Source organism: Aethalodelphis obliquidens, unplaced genomic scaffold (assembly GCF_003676395.1).
Source record: "Aethalodelphis obliquidens isolate GAN/ISIS:26980383/991018 unplaced genomic scaffold, ASM367639v1 scaffold116, whole genome shotgun sequence".
NCBI classification, from domain to species: domain Eukaryota; kingdom Metazoa; phylum Chordata; class Mammalia; order Artiodactyla; family Delphinidae; genus Aethalodelphis; species Aethalodelphis obliquidens.
Window position 1 is genome coordinate 538,151 of NW_020838060.1, and position 19,172 is coordinate 557,322.

Genomic DNA, 19,172 nt, shown 5'->3' on the forward strand with positions numbered 1-19,172 from the left:
AGCTGGTTATACATCTTTCACCTGTTTCCCAAGTCCTCTGTTCTCAGTGAATTATTGTCTCATTTTATTTCAGACAACATGCCCTCCCCTTAGGGCAAACTTCTCCAGTTGTGCTTTTAATTACCTTGCACCTCTGGAACTTTTGCTGAGTCACTTACGCCCTCTTTACCTTGTAACTTCCATTTGTTATTGAATTATTTATTCTTTCTTTCTCCTACAAGTAATAATTATTCCTTGTGCAAGTATGATTAGGTACCCCTTCTTGAAAATATCTCTCGAGAGGCTTCCCTGGTGGCACAGTGGTTAAGAATCCCCCTGCCAATACAGGGGATGTGGGTTCGATCCCTGGTCCAGGAAGATCCCATATGCCATGGAGCAACTAAACCCATGCGCCACAACTACTGAGCCTGTGCTCTAGAGTCCGTAAGCCACAACTACTGAAGCCCACACTCCTAGAGCCCGTGCTCTGCAATAAGAAAAGCCACCGCAATGAGAAGCCTGCGCACCAAAACGAAGAGTAGCCCCCACTCGCCACAACTAGAGAAAGCCTGCGTGCAGCAATGAAGACCCAACGTAGCCAAAAATAAGTAAGTAAATAAATAAATTTTAAAATAATTTAAAAAAAAAGAAAATATCTCTTGAGCCCAACTGCCCTCTTTCTCATCTTTTCTCTATAATTCTTGACAGAGTAGGGACTTCCCTGGCAGTCAGTGGTTATGACTGTGTGCTTCCACTGTAGTGGGCATGGGTTTGATACCTGGTCGGGGAACTAAGATCCCCCATGCCGTGCAGTGCAGCCAAAAAATTAAAAAACAAAAATGAACAAACAACCCCCCCCAAAAAAGAAGAGTAGTCTAATCATACTCTTTCTGACTCCTTTCCACCACTCAGTCCTTAAATTCTTGCAGCCTAGCGTCCACTGCTATCACTCTACTGCACCTTCTTAAGTCACTAAGAAGATCTTACAGAATTAGAGTATTATAATGTAGCTTCCATCCAGTCAATAGCTTGATCCAGGGGCTTTTACAAAGCCTAGGTACTCCATGCTCTCAGTATCATTTGACACTCTTGGTAATGCCTACTGAAACTCTCCTCCCTTGGATCCCATGTCAGCACGCTATCCTAATTCTCCTCTTACCTATCTGGCAGCAACTTCTATATCTCTTAATAGCCTCACTTCTGCCCACTCCAGAGTATGCATGTTCCCTTAGGCTCAGCCCTTGGCTCTTTTCTCTAACTACATTCCTTCACTTCAAGGTTTCATCTCCTTTCATGGTTCTAATTATTGCCTCAACTTAGAAGACTTCTGAAGCTTCATCTTCAGTCCCAATCTTTCCTGAGATGACATACTGAATGTCTACATTTCTGCTGGACAGTTCCATTTACATATTACTAACACTTAAAACATTGAAAATTTCAGCATTTTAGAGCCAAGAGGGTACCATCTGTATCTAATTCAACCCCTTCATTTTATAGATGAGAAAACTTAGGTAGCTTGTGTAAGACAACACAATGTGTCATACGGAACTCATTTTCCAGTCTGGTACCTTTTCTAGTGCTCACCAATCAAACTATTATCCTTCTTTTAGAGATGTCCCGTTCTGCCTTTTTACAACCTCTTTTTCTTCTGTTAATGATGGTACCATCATTTTTCTTTTAATTCTTTAAAATATTTATTTATTACTTATTTATTGAGGCCGCGTCAGGTCTTAGTTGTGGCACACGGGATCTTCATTGCCGCGTGCAGGCTCTTTAGCTGTGGCATGTGGACTCTTAATTACGGCATGCGAACTCTCAGTTGTGGCATGCGGGATCTAGTTCCCCAACCAGGAATTGAATCTGGGCCCCCTGCATTGGGAGCACAGAGTCTTACCCACTGGACCACCAGTGAAGCCCCGGTACCATCATTTTTCTATATAACTAGGCTTAAAACGTGGTGTATTTAATCACCAAATCCCTTTTATTCTGTATTTGGAATGTCTCTTGAAATCTATTTCTTCCTATCCATTCCATTGCCACCTCTCTGGTGTAAACCTTAACTATAGCAATAGCCTCTCTTACCTCTAAACCCTTCTCACTGATAACAAGATTAGTCTTCCTGGAACAATGCTTTGCATGTCATTACCTATTCAATGGCTCCCTGGTATTTTGAGAAGAAAGTCTAGAGCCTTTAGTCAAGGTCTCTGTTTCTCCCTCTGCTCCCCTGTATGATCCCTCTGTTCCAGGTTTTTGTTGTTTTTGTTGTTTGCCCTGAACACTGTAAGCCTTTTTGCCTCTAAACTCCTGTTCATGCCATTCACCTTGCCCAGCCTTTCCTGCTTCTGTTAACTAAGCCCTACACTTCTTTCCATGACTAACTCAAGTCCTTCTCCCAATTATTCGCTCCATTAAAGATATATATGCTTAGTCTTTGGCCCTTTACTCCTTCAAATGAAGTCAGGTACATAAACTGCTTAGTACAAGGTTTGGTATATTGTAGGTTCTCAAAAATGCTACTTTTCCTCTTCTTATCTTTCAAAGTATTTTTATATTTTATCCCATTTGATTCCCATGACAAATTTTGTGTGATTGACAGCAGATATTAGTTCCATTTTACAAATGAGGAAATAGACTGAGCGTTTAAGTCAGGGCTTAGCAAGAGCCTGATAGATATATGCTTTGTGGGCCATACATCTCTGCTGCAACTACCCAACTCTGCCATTGTAGCCCAAAGCAACTATACCTAATATATAAACAAACAGCACAGCTGTGTTCCAATAAAGTTTTATTTACAAAAGCAAGAGTGGAGCTGGGTTTGATCGGTAGGCAGTACTTTGTAGACTACTGGTTTAAGTGACTTGTTCAAGGTCATATGCCTCAGTATCAGAATTTGCGTAGAATCCAGATCTCCTGACTTCCAATCCTTGCTTTACACTATATTATGTTGCCTATGTAATTTATTTTGCATTCAATATATGCTACCTTGTTTTACTATTTATTTTTTATGGCTACTTACTGTCTTTTGGTAGTCCAAGAGTCAGCGGCATGACACAAAGTAGGCATTCAATAAAAGTTTGTTGATAAGCATAATCATGTTCCAGTCTAGCTCTATTTTGGTACTTTGAACCTGGCTTACTCTAAAGCAGGCTTCAGGGTTTTTTTTATTTTTAGATTTTTTTAAAAAATAAATTTATTTATTTATTTTTATTTATTTATTGGGTCTTAGTTGCTGTGTGCAGGCTTTCTCTAGTTGCGGGGGCTACTCCTCCTTGCGGTGTGCAGGTTTCTCATTGTGGTGGCTTCTCTTGTTGCAGAGCTTGGGCCCTAGCCCCAGTGGTTGTGGCTCGCACGCTCTAGAGTGCAGGCTCAGTAGTGGTGCACAGGCTTAGTTGCTCCGCGGTGTGTGGGATCTTCCCAGATCGAGGCTCGAACCCGTGTCCCCTGCATTGGCAGGTGGATTCTCAACCACTGCACCACCAGGGAAGTCCAAGGCTTCAGTTTTTGTGTGAGGTCTATTAGCATAATTGATGACGATCCATCTGTGTGTGTGTATGTGCCTCTGTGTTTTAGGGGAGGTAACCAAAGAACCTTATTACACAAGTACCTGGTTAGGACCTACTTTCTTCTGCGCCTTTCCCTACTGTATTCCAGTAGATCTGAACATATGTGAATAACCATAAAATGATATATATGTAGAAGTAACATACGAATAAAATAAAAGGAAAGCTGTTTCCACAATGAGGAAGAAATAAAAAAGGAGTTATTTATACTGTCACTAGGAGACAAATGAGATAGAAGCTGACATAAAAGAGTCTTTGATTCTAAATCCTGCAGGTGTTTCCCAATTCTTGTTTTTTTTTAATTTATATTTTTGTCTGCGTTGGATCTTCGCTGCTGCTCACAGGCTTTCGCTAGTTGAGGCGAGTGGGGACTACTCTTTGATGTGGTGCACGGGCTTCTCATAGTGGTGGCTTCTCTCGTTGCAGAGCACCGGCTCTAGGCGCGGGCTTCGTTGCTCCGCGGCATGTGGGATCTTCCCAGACCAGGGCTCAAACCCGTGTACCCTGCATTAGCAGGCGGATTCTTAACCACTGCGCCACCAGGGAAGCCCTGTATTGATTCTTTCTTCAGTGATTTCACTGTATTTAGTGAAATGTCTGAGAAGGTGATGTTATAGGAATCTGATAGTATGTTCATTTCATTTTTTTTTTTCCTTAGTTTTCAGGCAGATGAGGGGGTAAAACTCTTTTCCATCCGGAGAGCAGATCTCAAGGAATCTGTCCTTGGCGAAAACAGGAAGCATGCTCTGGAAGCTTCGCCTATTCTTATTTTCCTTCCAGAAAAAGAAATGGATTATCTATTTAAGGTTTAATAGGATTACAGCAGAGATTGGCACCACATTTTAAATCAACTATACTTCAATTTAAAAAAAAAGATTTAATAGGATTAAGGGGTACGGAATCGGGCTGACCTCTGATGCCGAAGGACGGCGACTCCACGAGAAAGCGAGGAATCCGTTTAGGGCGGAATTTAAGGCAACAAGTATTTTGCTTTGTCAGGTGTTGAGTCCAGGCCCGGGGGTTGGCGGTGGTGGGGGAGGATTAGAGAAACAGCCAACCCCGGCCAGAAGGACGGTTGCCATGGTTTCCACGTAGCTTCATTTCCCTTTCAGCCTCATTGTCTTCGCGCGGCGCTGGAGATCACGCAACTTCCGCTTCCGGTCGGGGCGGGCTTCCAGTCGGCTGGGCGCCGAGCGTTGAGGACCTTGTGCGGGGGAAGGGTAAAGTGAGGCAGGTGTGGCGGGAGGGCGGGGTTCTCGCGATTCCCCCCTTCCAAGCACGGAGAGACCCTGTTCCCGGCTCCCACCCCAAACCGTCCTGGGACGAGGAGCGGTAATTGGGAGGGAGAGGGGACGCCTGCGGCGCGTCCTGGTCTCCCATGACCGGCCAGATAAATCTACGTGGGGACGCCCTGCTACCGTCTGTCTTCTTCCCTATGGTAGGGTTTGTATTGGCAAAGAGATCGGGCGAATCTTGATAACAAGTCGCGTATACTTTCTAGGATATGAGGACTTGCAGGTGCCCCAGTCGCGCATGTTCCAGAGCCCGTTGCATTTCCGGTTCCTGAATAAGCTACGTCGTTGTGTATTCTGTTGTGTTTCTCTTTATTAGCTGGTCTCTATACTTTACTACCCCTTTCTCCGTCATACTTTAGGTCCTGCAGACTGAAGACTTAAATCCAAGGTCATGGCAAAACATCTGAAGTTCATTGCCAGAACTGTGATGGTACAGGAAGGGAATGTGGAAGGTGCATACAGGACCCTAAACAGGTAACTGGTTAGGGACCAGAATCATGCCTAGACCAACTCTTGAGAAGTGCGGTGGTTATTCTCTCACTTCCCCTGTTGTAGGTTGTCTCAAACCAGTGCCAGCCCAGGTGTTCACAGCCTTGAAACTTCTCAGACCCTCAGTTTACTATATTAAAAATGAAATTCTTTCCCAAACCTAACTGTGAGGCTTACTTATCAGCCGTCATTCCTTTGATAATGAACCTGAATTCTATCCAAGACTTTAAAAAGAGCCCAAAGGGAAAATCAAGTTATAAAATTGCTAGTAAGCGAAAACATAGTACATGATATATAGAAAGCTGAGTGAGGGATTGGTGTGGGACAAGGCTAATGGAAAAGATGAACTCAGATTTGGGATCTTAGAGAAGCAAGCAAGAGATAGAAAAGTGTTACAGGTTCAGAGAAAGGTTAACAACACAAGCAAAAACAAGATGGAAATGAACTGGCTGGAGTGGAGGAGCTGTATTGAAAGGTTTTGAATGCTAGGGTAAGAGATGTAGAATGACTCTAATAAAAAACGCCTCACAGTTGTGGTTTCTCAAGAAAATAGTTCCTTAAGCTTCCCTTATCACTAGTTGTAAGGATTTTGAGTTTCACTTATCATTTTTTCCCCAGTGAAGCAGAGTTTGGAGAAACAAATGCTTGTTGAGTTGAATTATCAAATAATTATATGAAAGAGATGTTAATATATGAGCTGGTCCTCTGCCTTAAGGCCACTAAGGTGGTAGCTTTATGTCAGAAGTAAGAGAAGCCTAGGGAGATTGAGTTATATTCCTTGGGTTACAATTGTTGAATGGTGGAAAGAAGCATAAATCACAATTTTCTAGTGCAATGTTCTTTGCTCTGTTACTACATTATTGACTAGTTTCTCTGGAAATGGAGAGACCTATGGCAGTCACTCTGCAGTTAAGAATCCTTATTTGATTGGGTTTAAATATAGGTGGGGTTCTTGGGGACTAAGAAGGTAAATGAAAGAGAACCAATTCTTATCCAAGCAAAGAGTTCTAGGTGTGGAGGGCTGGATGGCAGAGGACCATAGTAAATGAGGACAAAGGTGCTGTCAGAAGCTATGTAATTGAGAAGCAGTTGCAGGCTGAGGATGATTTGTATGTCTTTTAAAAGGATCTGGTCTTGGGTCAGCCTCTTCTTTCAGTGACTGTGCATGCCAGTCATATCCTTGGGCAGAAGCTGTTCCCTCTGCATTTTCACTTGCGTCTAAAGTAAAGATAATCAGTTAAGTACAGGGCAGTAAGATAATCCTATTTCATGTTTTTGTATTGCTGCTCATTCCCTACTCTCCTATTTTAGACCTTTAAGTGGCATGTCTGTGGGAGGGTTGAGATGTCTAATGATCTTTCTCTGCCCCTATACTGGAAGTACCAAGTGAATGTCTTTACAGATTCTGAAGTGAATTAGCTAGTGAGATGAAATGCTGAATTTGGGGAAAGGAAGTCTTGTAGATTACCTCACCCTTCTGACCTCTTCCTGTAAGTTTTTTGTTTGTTTGTTTTTTGGTTGTGCAGTGCAGCTTGCAGGATCTTAGTTCCCCACGAGGGATTGAACCTGGGGCCCCTGCAGTACAAGCGCAGAGTCCTAACCACTGGACCGCCAGGGAATCCCAAGTTTTTTTCTGTATGATTTATTTTGGTGGATTTAGATGGGTCTTCTAACTAGGGTGACTGTGATGTTTGTATTGTTAAGGGATGTCAAAGGGCAGCTGTTAACCTGATGGTAAAACAAATTTCCAGAGGCTCAGCTTTAGCTCCCCTCACCTCTTTTATTCTTAAAGAACAAATAACACAAAAGCAAGAATTTTGTTTTTAGGAAATTAACTACTCTGATGAAGAACCAAAAAATAATTTGTGCAGCATTATTTATTGAACCATTTCTTACAGTTGTATCAAGAAAGTAGCTACAGGGAATTCCCTGGCAGTCCAGTGGTTAGGACTCTGCCCTTCCACTGCATGGGGCACGATTGGGGGTGGGGAGGTGGGGGCGTGAACTAAGATCCCACATGCTGCGCAGCATGGCCACAAGGCCAAAAAAAGAAAGAAAGAAAGAAAGTAGCTGCAACTTTAATACTTTTTTTTTTTTTTTTTGGCGATACGCAGGCCTCTCACGTTGCGGAGCACAGGCTCTGGACGCGCAAGCTCAGCGGCCATGGCTCACGGGCCCAGCCGCTCCGCGGCACGTGGGATCTTCCCGGACCGGGGCATGAACCCGTGTCCCCTGCATCGGCAGGCGGACTCTCAACCACTGCGCCACCAGGGAAGCCCCTTAATACTTTTGACCAAAGCCAGGCCTAAAAATAGTTTTCTCACATAAATGAGGCAGTGTAACTTAGTGGTTTAGAGCACAGAGCCAACTGACTGGTTCAGATCCCTGCTGTGCCATTTATTGGCCTCATAATCTGTGATTAGCTACTTAATATCTCTGCCTCAGTTTCTTCAGTAAAATGGAACTAATAATAGTGCCCACCTCATAGGGTTGATGTGAGGATTAAGTTAGTAATATAAATAAATTGCTTAGGACAGTGCTTGGCACATAGTAGGCATTATGTGTTAGCTATAATCATAATTTGGAAGTAACTGTAAGGGAATTTTTACCCTTTTGGTTTTACTTCTTGGGTGATTTGTTTATTCATTTGTTTTGAGAGATTGACAGTTTGCTTTAACTGTTTTTTCTCTTATGCTCCCTGATTATCAAGTTATGCTCAAGGTGGCCTGGAGGTGAAAAAATGAGAAAATAATTTAGCTTTATTTTGTCCTGAGGCTCTAGTTGGCTGCTGGTATATTGGAATGACTTTTCCTATACATGCTGGTACTTTCCAACCAAGGCTTCTTCTCTATATGCTAATGCTAATCTCATTTTGAAATAACAGCATTTACTCCCTCTGTATGCACTGCTCCCTCATCCCCCATTTCCACTTACAAAAATTGAAAACCTGAAAAACAAAATGTTTCTAACTTCCTGCCTAAAGGAGTTGATCATCTCTCTATTGATGCCAAGTCTGCAGAAAGCATAAGGCCAATTCACCTTCTGAGAGAAGACTCTTCTATTTTTTTGCCTGGGATTGTTCTAATTAACCTGGAAACAAATCTCTGTATCTCCGCCTCTTATGAAATCCTAATTTAGCAAATACCTTTGTATTTAAGCAACATGAGGGTTTTGCTTTTCCTGTTTTTTCTTTTCTTTTTTTTTTTTTTCATTTTGTCTGAAAATCTTTCCTGATCCCAGGTGTGGAGTGGGTGTAGGTGAGAAAAAAAGAAATAAATGACAAAAGGTGAGGTGTGTTTGGATACCTTCTGTCATCTGGCCTGGCCTAATACTATCTTATACCTTCTTGTTCCTAAGAATCTGTTTTCAAATATCTCTAAATTGATTTCTTCCTTCTTTCCTTTCTTCTTCCCTCCTTCCTCCTTTTTGTTAAACAAGAGCCCCATACTTTTAAGATTCTCTTTTTATAGGTGAATTGCAGTTTATGCGTACTTTTTTCCTGGGTAGAAATGCTCATTTTAGTCAGAAACAGCAGGAAACTGGTCAGTGTAACGCTATGTGGTTTTTGACCCTGCTGCCAATCACCTGGGGGAATCTTTATTTAAAACAAAAAACAAAAACCCTCGTGATGTCAGGGCCCAACCTGAGACTAAATCAATCTCTCGATGGTGGCGTCTGACCAGCAGCATTTTTTACAATGTCTCATGAGATTTTAATATTCAGCTAGGATTTTAATAGTCTTAAGGGTAGAGACCTATGCTTTTTCATTTGTATATTCCTTGCATTTACCAAAGTGTCAGGTGCATAGAAAGCTCTCAATAAATGTCTACTTAATGAATATAAATGTTCCTTTATCTTCTGTCACTCCCTAAGTTTAGTGTTTGTCAAACCTTTCCACTGAAGTATACTTAACAGGAGAGGAGAGTGAAGGAACTATAAGGGGTTCTTCCACCGCAAGCAAACATGGAATTTCTTTTTTTAATCTCTCTTTTTTTAATTAAAATTTTAGGTGATTTTTATTTGTTGTCTTTACGTTTGTTTTAGGGCTAGCACCCCCACTTCCACTCTAGTTAAAGTTGGTCCTCCACGCAGATGCATTGAATTTATCTAGAGATTTTTGTCTTTGGATAGTACCCTTGGCATTCTATCAAGTATCCTAGGTAAGAATGTGGTATTACTTTTTCCTCACTCCAGGGATTAAAACACCAACATAGGAATAGATCTGGGGGGGGAGAAACAATTTACATTGCTGAAAAAGAAAAGAATTTGATCAGAAAGGAGAGGCATGGTTAGGCAGAAAAAAAAAATGAAGAAATTCTGGTCCCAGACACTCAGGGCCTGAGGTGTGATGATCTCGTTGTAGGCTTCCTTATGAATTTGGAAAATTCGAACTTTGTGACTAAGGTTATCTAGGAAAACAGTGCAAGAAGTGCACGGTTGGAAGAAGCCAGCTTGGAGCAAGTATTATGGCAGTGACTTTTATAATCTTTGGGGAGGATATGTATTTTGTCAATGTAGATTTATTCTTTAGGAAGCTGCATTTATGTTCCTTTTTATCTTGGAGTGTTAGATACATATCCTTAAATCGTATTTTAGCCTCAGGAGAAAAAAGTGAACAAATATTTTGTTCTTAAAATAGGCAAGGACTTTTAAGCATCCAAATGTGAGCAGGTTGGTTCTGGAGTGTCCCAGCCTTCCTATCTGTCAGTCTGTCAAACACAGTAAACACAGTATTTTCTTTCTTTCCTTTTTTTTAATAAATTTATTTATTTTATTTATTTTTGGCTGCATTGGGTCTTCGTTGCTGCGTGTGGGCTTTCTCTAGTTGTGGGGAGCGGGGGCTATTCTTCATCGTGGTGCACGGGCTTCTCATTGCGGTGGCTTCTCTTGTTGCGGAGCGTGGGCTCTAGGCGCGCAGGCTTCAGTAGTTGTGGCTCACTGGCTCTAGAGTGCAGGCTCGGTAGTTGTGGCGCATGGGCTTAGTTGCTCCACGGTGTGTGGGATCTTCCCGGACTAGGGCTTGAACCCATGTCCCCTGCATTGGCAGGCGGATTCTTAACCACTGTACCACCAGGGAAGCCCAGTATTTTCTTTCTCTTTCTTTCTTTCTTTTTTTTTTAAATTTATTTATTTAATTTATTTATTTTTTGGCTGCGTTGGGTCTTCGTTGCTGCGCGTGGGCTTTCCCTAATTGAAGTAAGCGGGGGCTACTCTTCGTTGTGGTGCACAGGCTTCTCATTGCGGTAGCTTCTCTTGTTGCGGAGCACAGCCTCTAGGTACACAGGCTTCAATAGTTGTGGCATGCAGGCTCAGTAGTTGTGGCTCATGGGCTCTAGAGCTCAGGCTCAGTAGTTGTAGCACATGGCTTAGTTGCTCTGCAGCATGTGGGATCTTCCTGGACCAGGGCTCGAACCCATGTGCCCTGCATTGGCAGGCAGATTCTTAACCACTGAGCCACCAGAGAAGCCCTTTTTTTTCTTGTATTGAAGTACAGTTACTGTATAATATTATATAAGTTACAGGTGTACAATATAGTGATTCACAATTTTTTAAAGGTTATACTCCATTTATATTATTGTAAAATATTGGCTATATTCCCCATGTTGTACAATATATTCTTGTAGCTTATTTATTTATTTATTTATTTGGCTGCGCCATGCAGCTTTGGGGACCTTAGTTTCCTGACCAGGGATCAAACCCAGGCCCTGGCATTGAAAGTGGTGAGTCCTAACAACTGGACCGCCAGGGAATTCCTCTTGTAACTTATTTTATACCTAATAGTTTGTACTTCTTAATCCTCTACCCCTATATTGCCCCTCCCCTCCCCTCTCCCCACTGGTAACCACTAGTTTGTTCTCTATATCTGTGGGTCTGCTTCTTTTTGTTACTTTCACTAGTTTATTGTATTTTTTAGATGCCGCATATAAGTGAGATTATACAGTATTTGTCTTTCTCTATATGACTTATTTCACTTAAGCATAATGCCTTCCAAGTCCATCCAAACACAGTATTTTCTGATACTTTACTTCTTTTCCTCTGGTTTTCCGTAATGTCCTCTGGCTGCCTTTGCTGTATATCTCTCTTAAATCCTGAGCTTCTCCTCGTTTCTCTCAGCTTTCTGATAGTTGGTAGTTTAAAAATAAGTTGCATGTTCTGCAGTCTAATTACAACAATAGGTATGAGAGCAAATGAGAGGAGAGGGAGGTGGTTAAAGCTTTAGCATGTTTGGAGCACAGATGTAGTCTTAGAAAGGAAACAGCCTATGGGTCTGCACAGTGAGACCACCACAAAATGCTTGTTATATAACCAAGGGCCCTCATTGGTGCCCTGGATGAAGAGATGGAGAGTGGGGGGTCATTAGGAAGCCCTGCGTGATTGGCTGGTGCCCCAGTAAAGAAAGGCAAGCACACTGGAAGCATGCCCAGTTGAACCCTTTTATTCCTGGTAGATGAGCTTCTGGGCCCATTGAGTCCTTCTGTGTACATGTTGATCCTGATGTAGGCTGGCTACACTGACATGTGAGTCTGCCACCCCCAAATTCCCCAGCCCAGGCAGCTCAGCTCCTTTTACATAGTCTGTTGAACTGGCAGCTGAGTTCTCCTTAAATGTTAGGTTGCCAGGCGCCCAAACTCCGGGTTGATCTGTTTACTCTAAACCCCTTGGTTGACTAGTCCTTGAACTACCTGTGGAAGCAGAAGCATCATTAGTAACACCCTCTCTATTTACTTCATGAGTTCTACAAAACTCTTCCTACATCCTTTATTAGAAATGAGTTGAGTAGATGCCTCTACTTTAGGGATTCTGGAACATTTGAAGATAATCTGTGCTTTTTCAGGATACCTAGAAAGTGCACGGTAAGGAAGGAAGTCCTCACCTTGCACCTTGGAATTTATTTGGTTTGTGTTTTGGAACTAGAACCATCCAAGGAACACCATTTAGCAACCCCATCATTATGTTGGGGGCCACCGATCTTTTCACTTTTTTCACCTCCTCTAACATTCCTTTGGTACTTTTTTCTTGTCTTTCTTTTCTGCCTGACCACACAGGCATTTACTTGGTAAGATGATCACTTCTGTTTCAGAACCCTTTTGAAACTCCAGTAGGATACCTGAGTGTGTTTCTAAACTCCTCCTCCTTTTGCTGTTTTCTTTCATACTACTTTAAACTGTCTTTGTCATTCCAGTAGGCTCTTCTTCCTAGGTGAAGTCATATCTAGGGTCTCTGTTCTTTTCATCGTCTCTCCTCAAATCCAGTCTCCTTGCCCTTTTTATATTTCCAGTCTTTCCCTTTCAGGAACTTTCTTTGTTGTTGTTTTTTCTGTTTTTTCTCTAATATACTAGTCTCTAGTCCAAAAAGTGGCCTTCATTAAATAGCAGTAAACAGGGTCTAGACAGAAATAAATACTTAATTGTTTGGATCAGTTCCTTTCCCTTTGTGTGCCATGTCTTCTTGGCTTGCATCTTTTTACTCTAATTAAGGAGCCTGGCCCAGCTCTTTCCTCCCTCATTTTTCGCTTTGCCCATGGGCACCGCAGTAATTTGTCTTTCAAACCTCAGTGGTTTTTGTTTGAGAAGCAGAGTGCTAGGATAGGATATTGAGAGTATAGGATATTGAGAAGCAGAGTGCTATTTTGTTTGAGAAGCAGAGTGCACTAAAGACCTGAATTCTACTGCTAGCTCCATTTTGTGATCTTGGGCAGGTCTGCCTCTCTAAACTTCAGTTTTCTAATCTGTAAAGAGATGACGGGAACTCCCCTGGTGGTCCAGTGGTAAGATCCTGCATGCCACGTGGTGCGGCCAAAAAAAAAAAAAGATGACATTACCTGCTTAATCAGTTTCATAGGATAATGATTAGGGTCATGGATATGAAAATGCTATCTAAAGTCTAATGTGCCATTTTAGTAAAGGTAATATTGAGGCCTTCTGAGCTAATATTCCCAAGAACTGTGTCTGTTAGAAAGTAACTTAATCCCTTGAGCTGTGGACATTTGTCAGTCACCAAGAGGATTCATTTTTGTCATACATTTACTGATATTTGCTCTTTTGCCAAGTACTATATTAAATGCAAAAATGAAAGACTTAATCTCTAACCTTAGAAGGCACACAACCCTGTAAGGGAGAATTTAAAAACTAAAAAACCAAACATGGCTAAATATAATACTGTCTGATCAGTGCTTTAAAAGTGTACTGTGGCATTGGTTCTCCCTGGACCATTAGCAGCAAAATCATTTGGGAACTTGTTAGAAATGCAGATTCGTGGGCCCCACCCTAGACCTGTGGAATCAGAAACGAGGTGGCACAGCAGTCAGTGTTTTAACAAGTTTTCCAGGTGACTGTTGCATGAGTCTCAAAGTTTGAGAACCACTGTGCGTTGGGAACAGAGAGAAGGAGTGATTAATTTCTCCTGGACCAGTTTACAAATATCATTACCCGTTGATCTGGGCCTTTGAAGAATAAATAGCCTTTCATAAAACAGAAAAAGAAAGGAATCATATTCTCAGAGAACATCATGAACAAATGTAAAAAATACATGTGTAGTGTGTTTGGAAAACACCTAGTTCAATATGACTAGACATAGGCTTTTTAGGGCAAGTTACTAAAGATAAAGCTAGAGAGAGAGAGGGTGAAGCTCAATTGTTTAGGACTTTGAGCTTAGACTAGTGGTTCCCAAATTTATCTGCACATTGCAATTACCTAGGGAACTTAACAAACCCTGCCCGTGTCCCTCCCCTCTTGTGACTTAATTGGAATGTTTTAAAGATCCCCAAGTATTCTAATGTGCAAACAAGTTTGGGAACCACTGGCTTAGACTATTTTGTTTATTGGGAAAGATTTTTTAACATCAGAGTACACAATCTGATTTATTTTTTATAAATTTATTTATTTATTTCTTTTTGGCTGCATTGGGTCTTCGTTGCTGCGTGCAGGCTTTCTCTAGTTGGGGTGAGCGGGGGCTGCTCTTCGTTGCGGTGTGCAGGCTTCTTATTGTAGTGGCTTCTCTTGTTGCGGAGCACAGGCTCTAGGAGCACAGGCTTCAGTAATTGCAGCACGCGGGCTCAGTAGTTGTGGCTCATGGGCTCTAGAGGGCAGGCTCAGTAGTTGTGGTGCACAGGCTTAGTTGCTCCGTGGCATGTGGGATCTTCCCAGACCAGGGCTCGAACCTGTGTCCCCTGTATTGGCAGGCGGATTCTTAACCATTGCGCCACCAGGGAAGTCCCACAATCTGATTTATGTTTTAGGACAATAATTGGTGTAGGGAAGGAGAATGGAAATAGGGCAGCCTGTTTACCCTTCACAATTCAAATAAGGTATCCGTTAGAAAGCTTTCATAACCACCTTCTTATCAAGTCCATATTATATACCTCTCCTGTGTGCTTCCCTTATCTTTGCATCTATCACATTCTATTGTAATTCTTACATAATTGTCTTCTCTACTAGACTGCAAGGGTAGGGAACTATGCCTAAGTTTGTTTTATATCCTCAGCATTTAACACAGTGTCTGGTACAGAGTTGGGATTCCATAAATACTTATTGATTAAATGACCAGTTAGATGATTATTTCAGTACAGGTATAAGGACCATAATAAGAGCTGTAGCCATAGGGAAAGGAGAGAAGGAAAAGATCTAAGAACTATTTCAGGTTATAGAATGTATAGGATATTGTAAATGTGAGTGTAGGAAGTAAAGGAGAAGGCCTACTCCAGGAACATGGTGAGATTTTTAGCTTGACTAACTGGTGATGCCATTAGCAGAGAGAGTACAGAGGAGGAAGAATGAATTTTAGGAGGAGATAATAAAATTGGTTTTTGTGGGGTTTAAGGCAGTTGGAAACATCAGTCTAGTTCTAAGGTAAGATTGGGGCTAGAGATAATGATTTAAGAGTCAACCAGTGTCTGGGTCCGTTCTCAAGTGTGGCTCTACATTAGAATTACCTGAGGGGTGTTTTAAAATATACCCAGTGTATAACCCCACTGGAGACCAATTAAATCAGAATCTCTGAGGAACGGGACCAAGGCATGAATACTTTTTAAAGGCTCTTCAGGAAATGATTGCATTGTGCACAGGGTTGAAGCCCGTGGTAAAGTTTAAGGGAATCATGTAGAACCAAAAAGGAGGTGGTTTACAGTCAGAATCTGGAGGGATACCAACAGTTAAGGGTAAATTAGGAAGAAAGCCAGCAATGGAGACCCTTTTGTGGGCCAAGATACTGAGTCTTTGGTGCCCTACTTTTTTTTGGCTGCGTTGGGTCTTCGTTGCTGCGTGCAGGCTTTCTCTAGTTGCGGCGAGTGGGGGCTACTCTTTATTGCAGTGTGTGGGCTTCTCATTGCGGTGGCTTCTCGTGGTGGTGGCTTCTCGTTGTGGAGCACGGGCTCTAGGCGCGTGGGTTTCAGTAGTTGCAGCATGTGGGCTCAGTAGTTGTGGCACGTGGGTCCTACAGAGCACAGGCTTCAGTAGTTGTGGCACACGGGGCTTAGTTGCTCTGTGGTATGTGGGATCTTCCTGGACCAAAGATTGAACCTGTGTCCCCTGCACTGGCAGATAGATTCTTAACCACTGTGCCACCAGGGAAGTCCCCTGGTGCTCTGCTTTTCTATTGTACAACTCTAGTGTTGGATCCACATGACTTCTGGGCATGACTGTGTTTTCAACAGAACCTGAATTATCTACTCCTCCCACTTCTGGGAGTTGGCAACAATTCCCTTGCCTCCCATCTCCCTGCCACTAAAACCTAGACAAACTGATCTTACAAATCAGCAGGAGCCTAGGAGAGGATCCCAAAGGATAGTGGTTCCCATGTCTATTCACATTTGTAATGTACCCAAAGCTCAAATCTTTTCAAGTACATGTTCAATCTATTATTGTTATCTTGGGCTTTTGGTATAACATACCAGCAATAAATAGGGTTTCCCACTGAGCGAAAGTAGCTGGTAGTTTCTTATTTTTATTTCCTTCTTCTGTCCCCCTTCCAGTTATAATAGCCATGTCTCAACTTCTCTACCTCCAATTGTGTTTTTGACTTACTTTTTACATGTAATGAAAGGAAAGGGTAGGCAGGAATGGGGTCATGTAGACAGTGCCAGGATGGAGGGCAGTAGCAGCAGGTGCCTCCAGACCTCCTCAGGACCAACTGATGATGAGTTGAGAGGGAGAGACAAGTTTCAGATTGGAGCCAGAGCTCTCAGGAGCCCAGGGATAAGGTAGGTTATAGAATAAACCCCCGTGTCCTCTTGGCTCAGTGAGAACAAAGGGGCTGGTTTGAGTTAAGCGTGTTATGAATCCAAGAGAAACTGTGTTGTAAGGAATTAGGTGGGCAGGAAAAAACAAATTGAACTAAATTAAGATTAATAAAATACAGTTTCTGTCTTCAGGGATTATTAGTCTAGTGAGGGAGACATTTGTATAAATAACTAACAGAATGGCAAAATGAAATAATCTCTAAATAGGTATACAACAAAATTATTTTCTCTAAGAAGATGAGAAAGCTTTTGTGGAGAGATGGCATCTGGATTTAGCATCAAAAAGATGTGGAAAATCTCAGAAGGTTGGCAGCTAGGGGTTGGGGATGGCATTCTAGGCTGAGGAAGCAGTGTGAGTAAAGACTTGGTATTAATGTGTGTTCAGAGAGTAGTCAGTAAAGTAGTGTGGTTGGAGCATGTGGTACATGGAAAAATCATGGTTGAGGCTGTTATTTTAATGCTCCCATTTGTATCACTGTTGTGATAAGGGCCTCTTCTTTCCCTGTATTAAGTGGGCCCAGATATTCTCAGACTTACAGACTTCAGCTGCATCAGCTCTTAAACACAGTAGGGGTGGAACTACATTCTCCACTAAGGACCACATAGGAATCACCCCTAGTTATTTTTTCCTATTGCAAATGACTTACCCATTTGAAAATTCTGAAATGGCCCCTTGGTTGAGACTCACTGCCATAGGGAGCCACTGTTCTTTTGGGTCTGTGCCATATCCCTCAGGTGTGTTGTGGTAGAAAAAAAAAAAAAGGTTGAGAACATGACCATGACTATAAACTCCCCAAGAACAAGGACTATATAATTAATTGCCTTTTTATTTCCCCACATATTACTCTTTGGTGCCTGGCCTCTATATGTTGGCAGTTAATGCTGTATGGTCACTATTTCACACCATTTTTACAGACACCAGTTATTTGGTCAATTGACTTCTGATCATTGTGAAACTGGAAAAGAACAATAAGGAGCCTAAGCCTCTAACTTCATTGCCTGTCTTTATACAGAATCCTTACCATGGATGGGCTCATTGAGGACATAAAGCGACGGCGATACTACGAGAAGCCTTGCCGCCGGCGACAGAGGGAAAGCTATGAAACCTGCCGGCGAATCTACAACATGGAAATGGCTCGCAAGATCAACTTTTTGATGCGAAAGAATCGGGCGGATCCGTGGCAGGGCTGCTGAGGCCTGTGGATAGGAGGCCCCATGTGAAAATCCTTATCCAGCTGTCTCCACCTCTTTTCTTTCTCCCACCCCATTTTCTCTTACCTTTCTTAAAATAAACTCACATATATGCAAGAAGGCCTGCATATATAGAAGCAATCCCACTAGTCAGCAATAGACACTTTCTTGTATTAAGTCAAAGAGAAACCGAGTCCAAAAGTAGTCTGGGAGTAGAATGGTGGTTGCCAAGGGCTGGTGTTGGGAGGAGGGGAATGGGAAATTATTGTCTAATGAGAGCAGAGTTTCAGTTTGGGAAGATGAAAAAGTTCTGGAGGTGGATAGTGGTGATACTTGCACAACAACGTGAATGTACTTAATGCCACTGAACTGTACACTTAAATGATTAAAATGTTAAATTTTATGTTTTGTATATTTTACTGTAATTTTTTAAAAATATTTATTTATTTATTTGGCTGCGCCAGGTCTTAGCTGCAGGACACAGGATCTTCGCTGCCGCCTGCGTGATCTTTAATTGTGGCATGAGGGATCTAGTTCCCTGACCAGGGATCGAATCTGGGCCCCCTACATTGGGAGCATGGAGCCTTAGCTGCTGGACCACCAGGGAAGTCCCTATATTTTACTGTAATTTTTTAAAATGTAGTCTGAAGTGGGAAATTTTTTAAAATGTAGTGGAGTATATCTACCATGTCTAATTTTTATGAAACCCAAAGCAAGATCTTATTATTGGAAAACGATCTATTCCTCTTTACTGAACTGCCTTCCAACTATTAGGTAAAAGGAAGAGGAAACATGTATATATTTGGAATAAATTCTACTTCTGAAACACCCATCAACCGGGGTAGAGAGCTGGAACCCTTCCCCAAAGGAATCCTTAAGACAGTCTAACATTCACCCCTGTTTTGTCTTTCCTGTGGTTTTCCTAAAGGAGGCTAGTGGGGGGTTGGTGGAAAAGAAAGCAGTAGATGGATGGTAGGAAAGAGAGAATGGGGGAGTGTTAAGAGAAAGAAGGGCACAAAGCCAGAAATACCTACAGCAGTGGTTCTCAAAGTGTGATCTTCAGAGCAGTAGCATCACCTGAGAAATTGCTAGAAATGGAAAATTCGGGACCCTACTTTAGACCTTCTGAATTGGAAATTGAGGTTGAAGCCCGGCAATCTAGTTTAACAAGCCCTGCAGGTGATTCTGATGCAGGCTAAAATTGGAGAACCATTGCCCTATAGTACCCAAAAGAGATTCCAGGTGGAGGTCCCAACTACCACCCCTGCCCTCCTCAACAGGCACTCCTGGGCATGGGACTCTTGACAGCTGGGGCATCTGACCACTGTGGGAAGACCAGCTGCTCTGCTTCCTCTCCTGCTGTGTTTCCTCTGATCTTGGTCCCCTAACAGCCATGCCTGCTAGTATAAGGAGAGTTGGTGC

The 19,172-nt window shown here is 42.3% G+C and overlaps 1 protein-coding gene across 2 annotated transcripts; it reads left to right on the forward strand.

Moving 5' to 3' along the window:
- Positions 1-4,648: 4,648 nt before the first annotated feature.
- On the forward strand, positions 4,649-19,172 carry MRPS21 (mitochondrial ribosomal protein S21). Of its 2 annotated transcripts, none has more exons than XM_027097583.1 (3): positions 4,649-4,759; positions 5,194-5,308; positions 17,573-17,976. In XM_027097583.1, exons 2-3 carry the CDS (start codon positions 5,226-5,228, stop codon positions 17,751-17,753), a joined length of 264 nt encoding a protein of 87 aa, XP_026953384.1. In that variant the 5' UTR covers positions 4,649-4,759; positions 5,194-5,225; the 3' UTR covers positions 17,754-17,976. The 2 variants fall into 2 exon arrangements, with proteins under 2 accessions (XP_026953384.1, XP_026953383.1); XM_027097582.1 differs by lacking the exon at positions 4,649-4,759 and adding an exon at positions 4,841-4,977 and having other exon boundaries at positions 17,573-19,172.

Excerpts from the sequence above, each read along its gene's own strand:
- MRPS21 (XM_027097583.1), top strand. The coding sequence starts at position 5,226 with ATGGCAAAACATCTGAAGTTCATTGCCAGAACTGTGATGGTACAGGAA. Across the intron at positions 5,309-17,572 it reads GCATACAGGACCCTAAACAG|AATCCTTACCATGGATGGGC; the intron begins GTAACTGGTTAG and ends GTCTTTATACAG.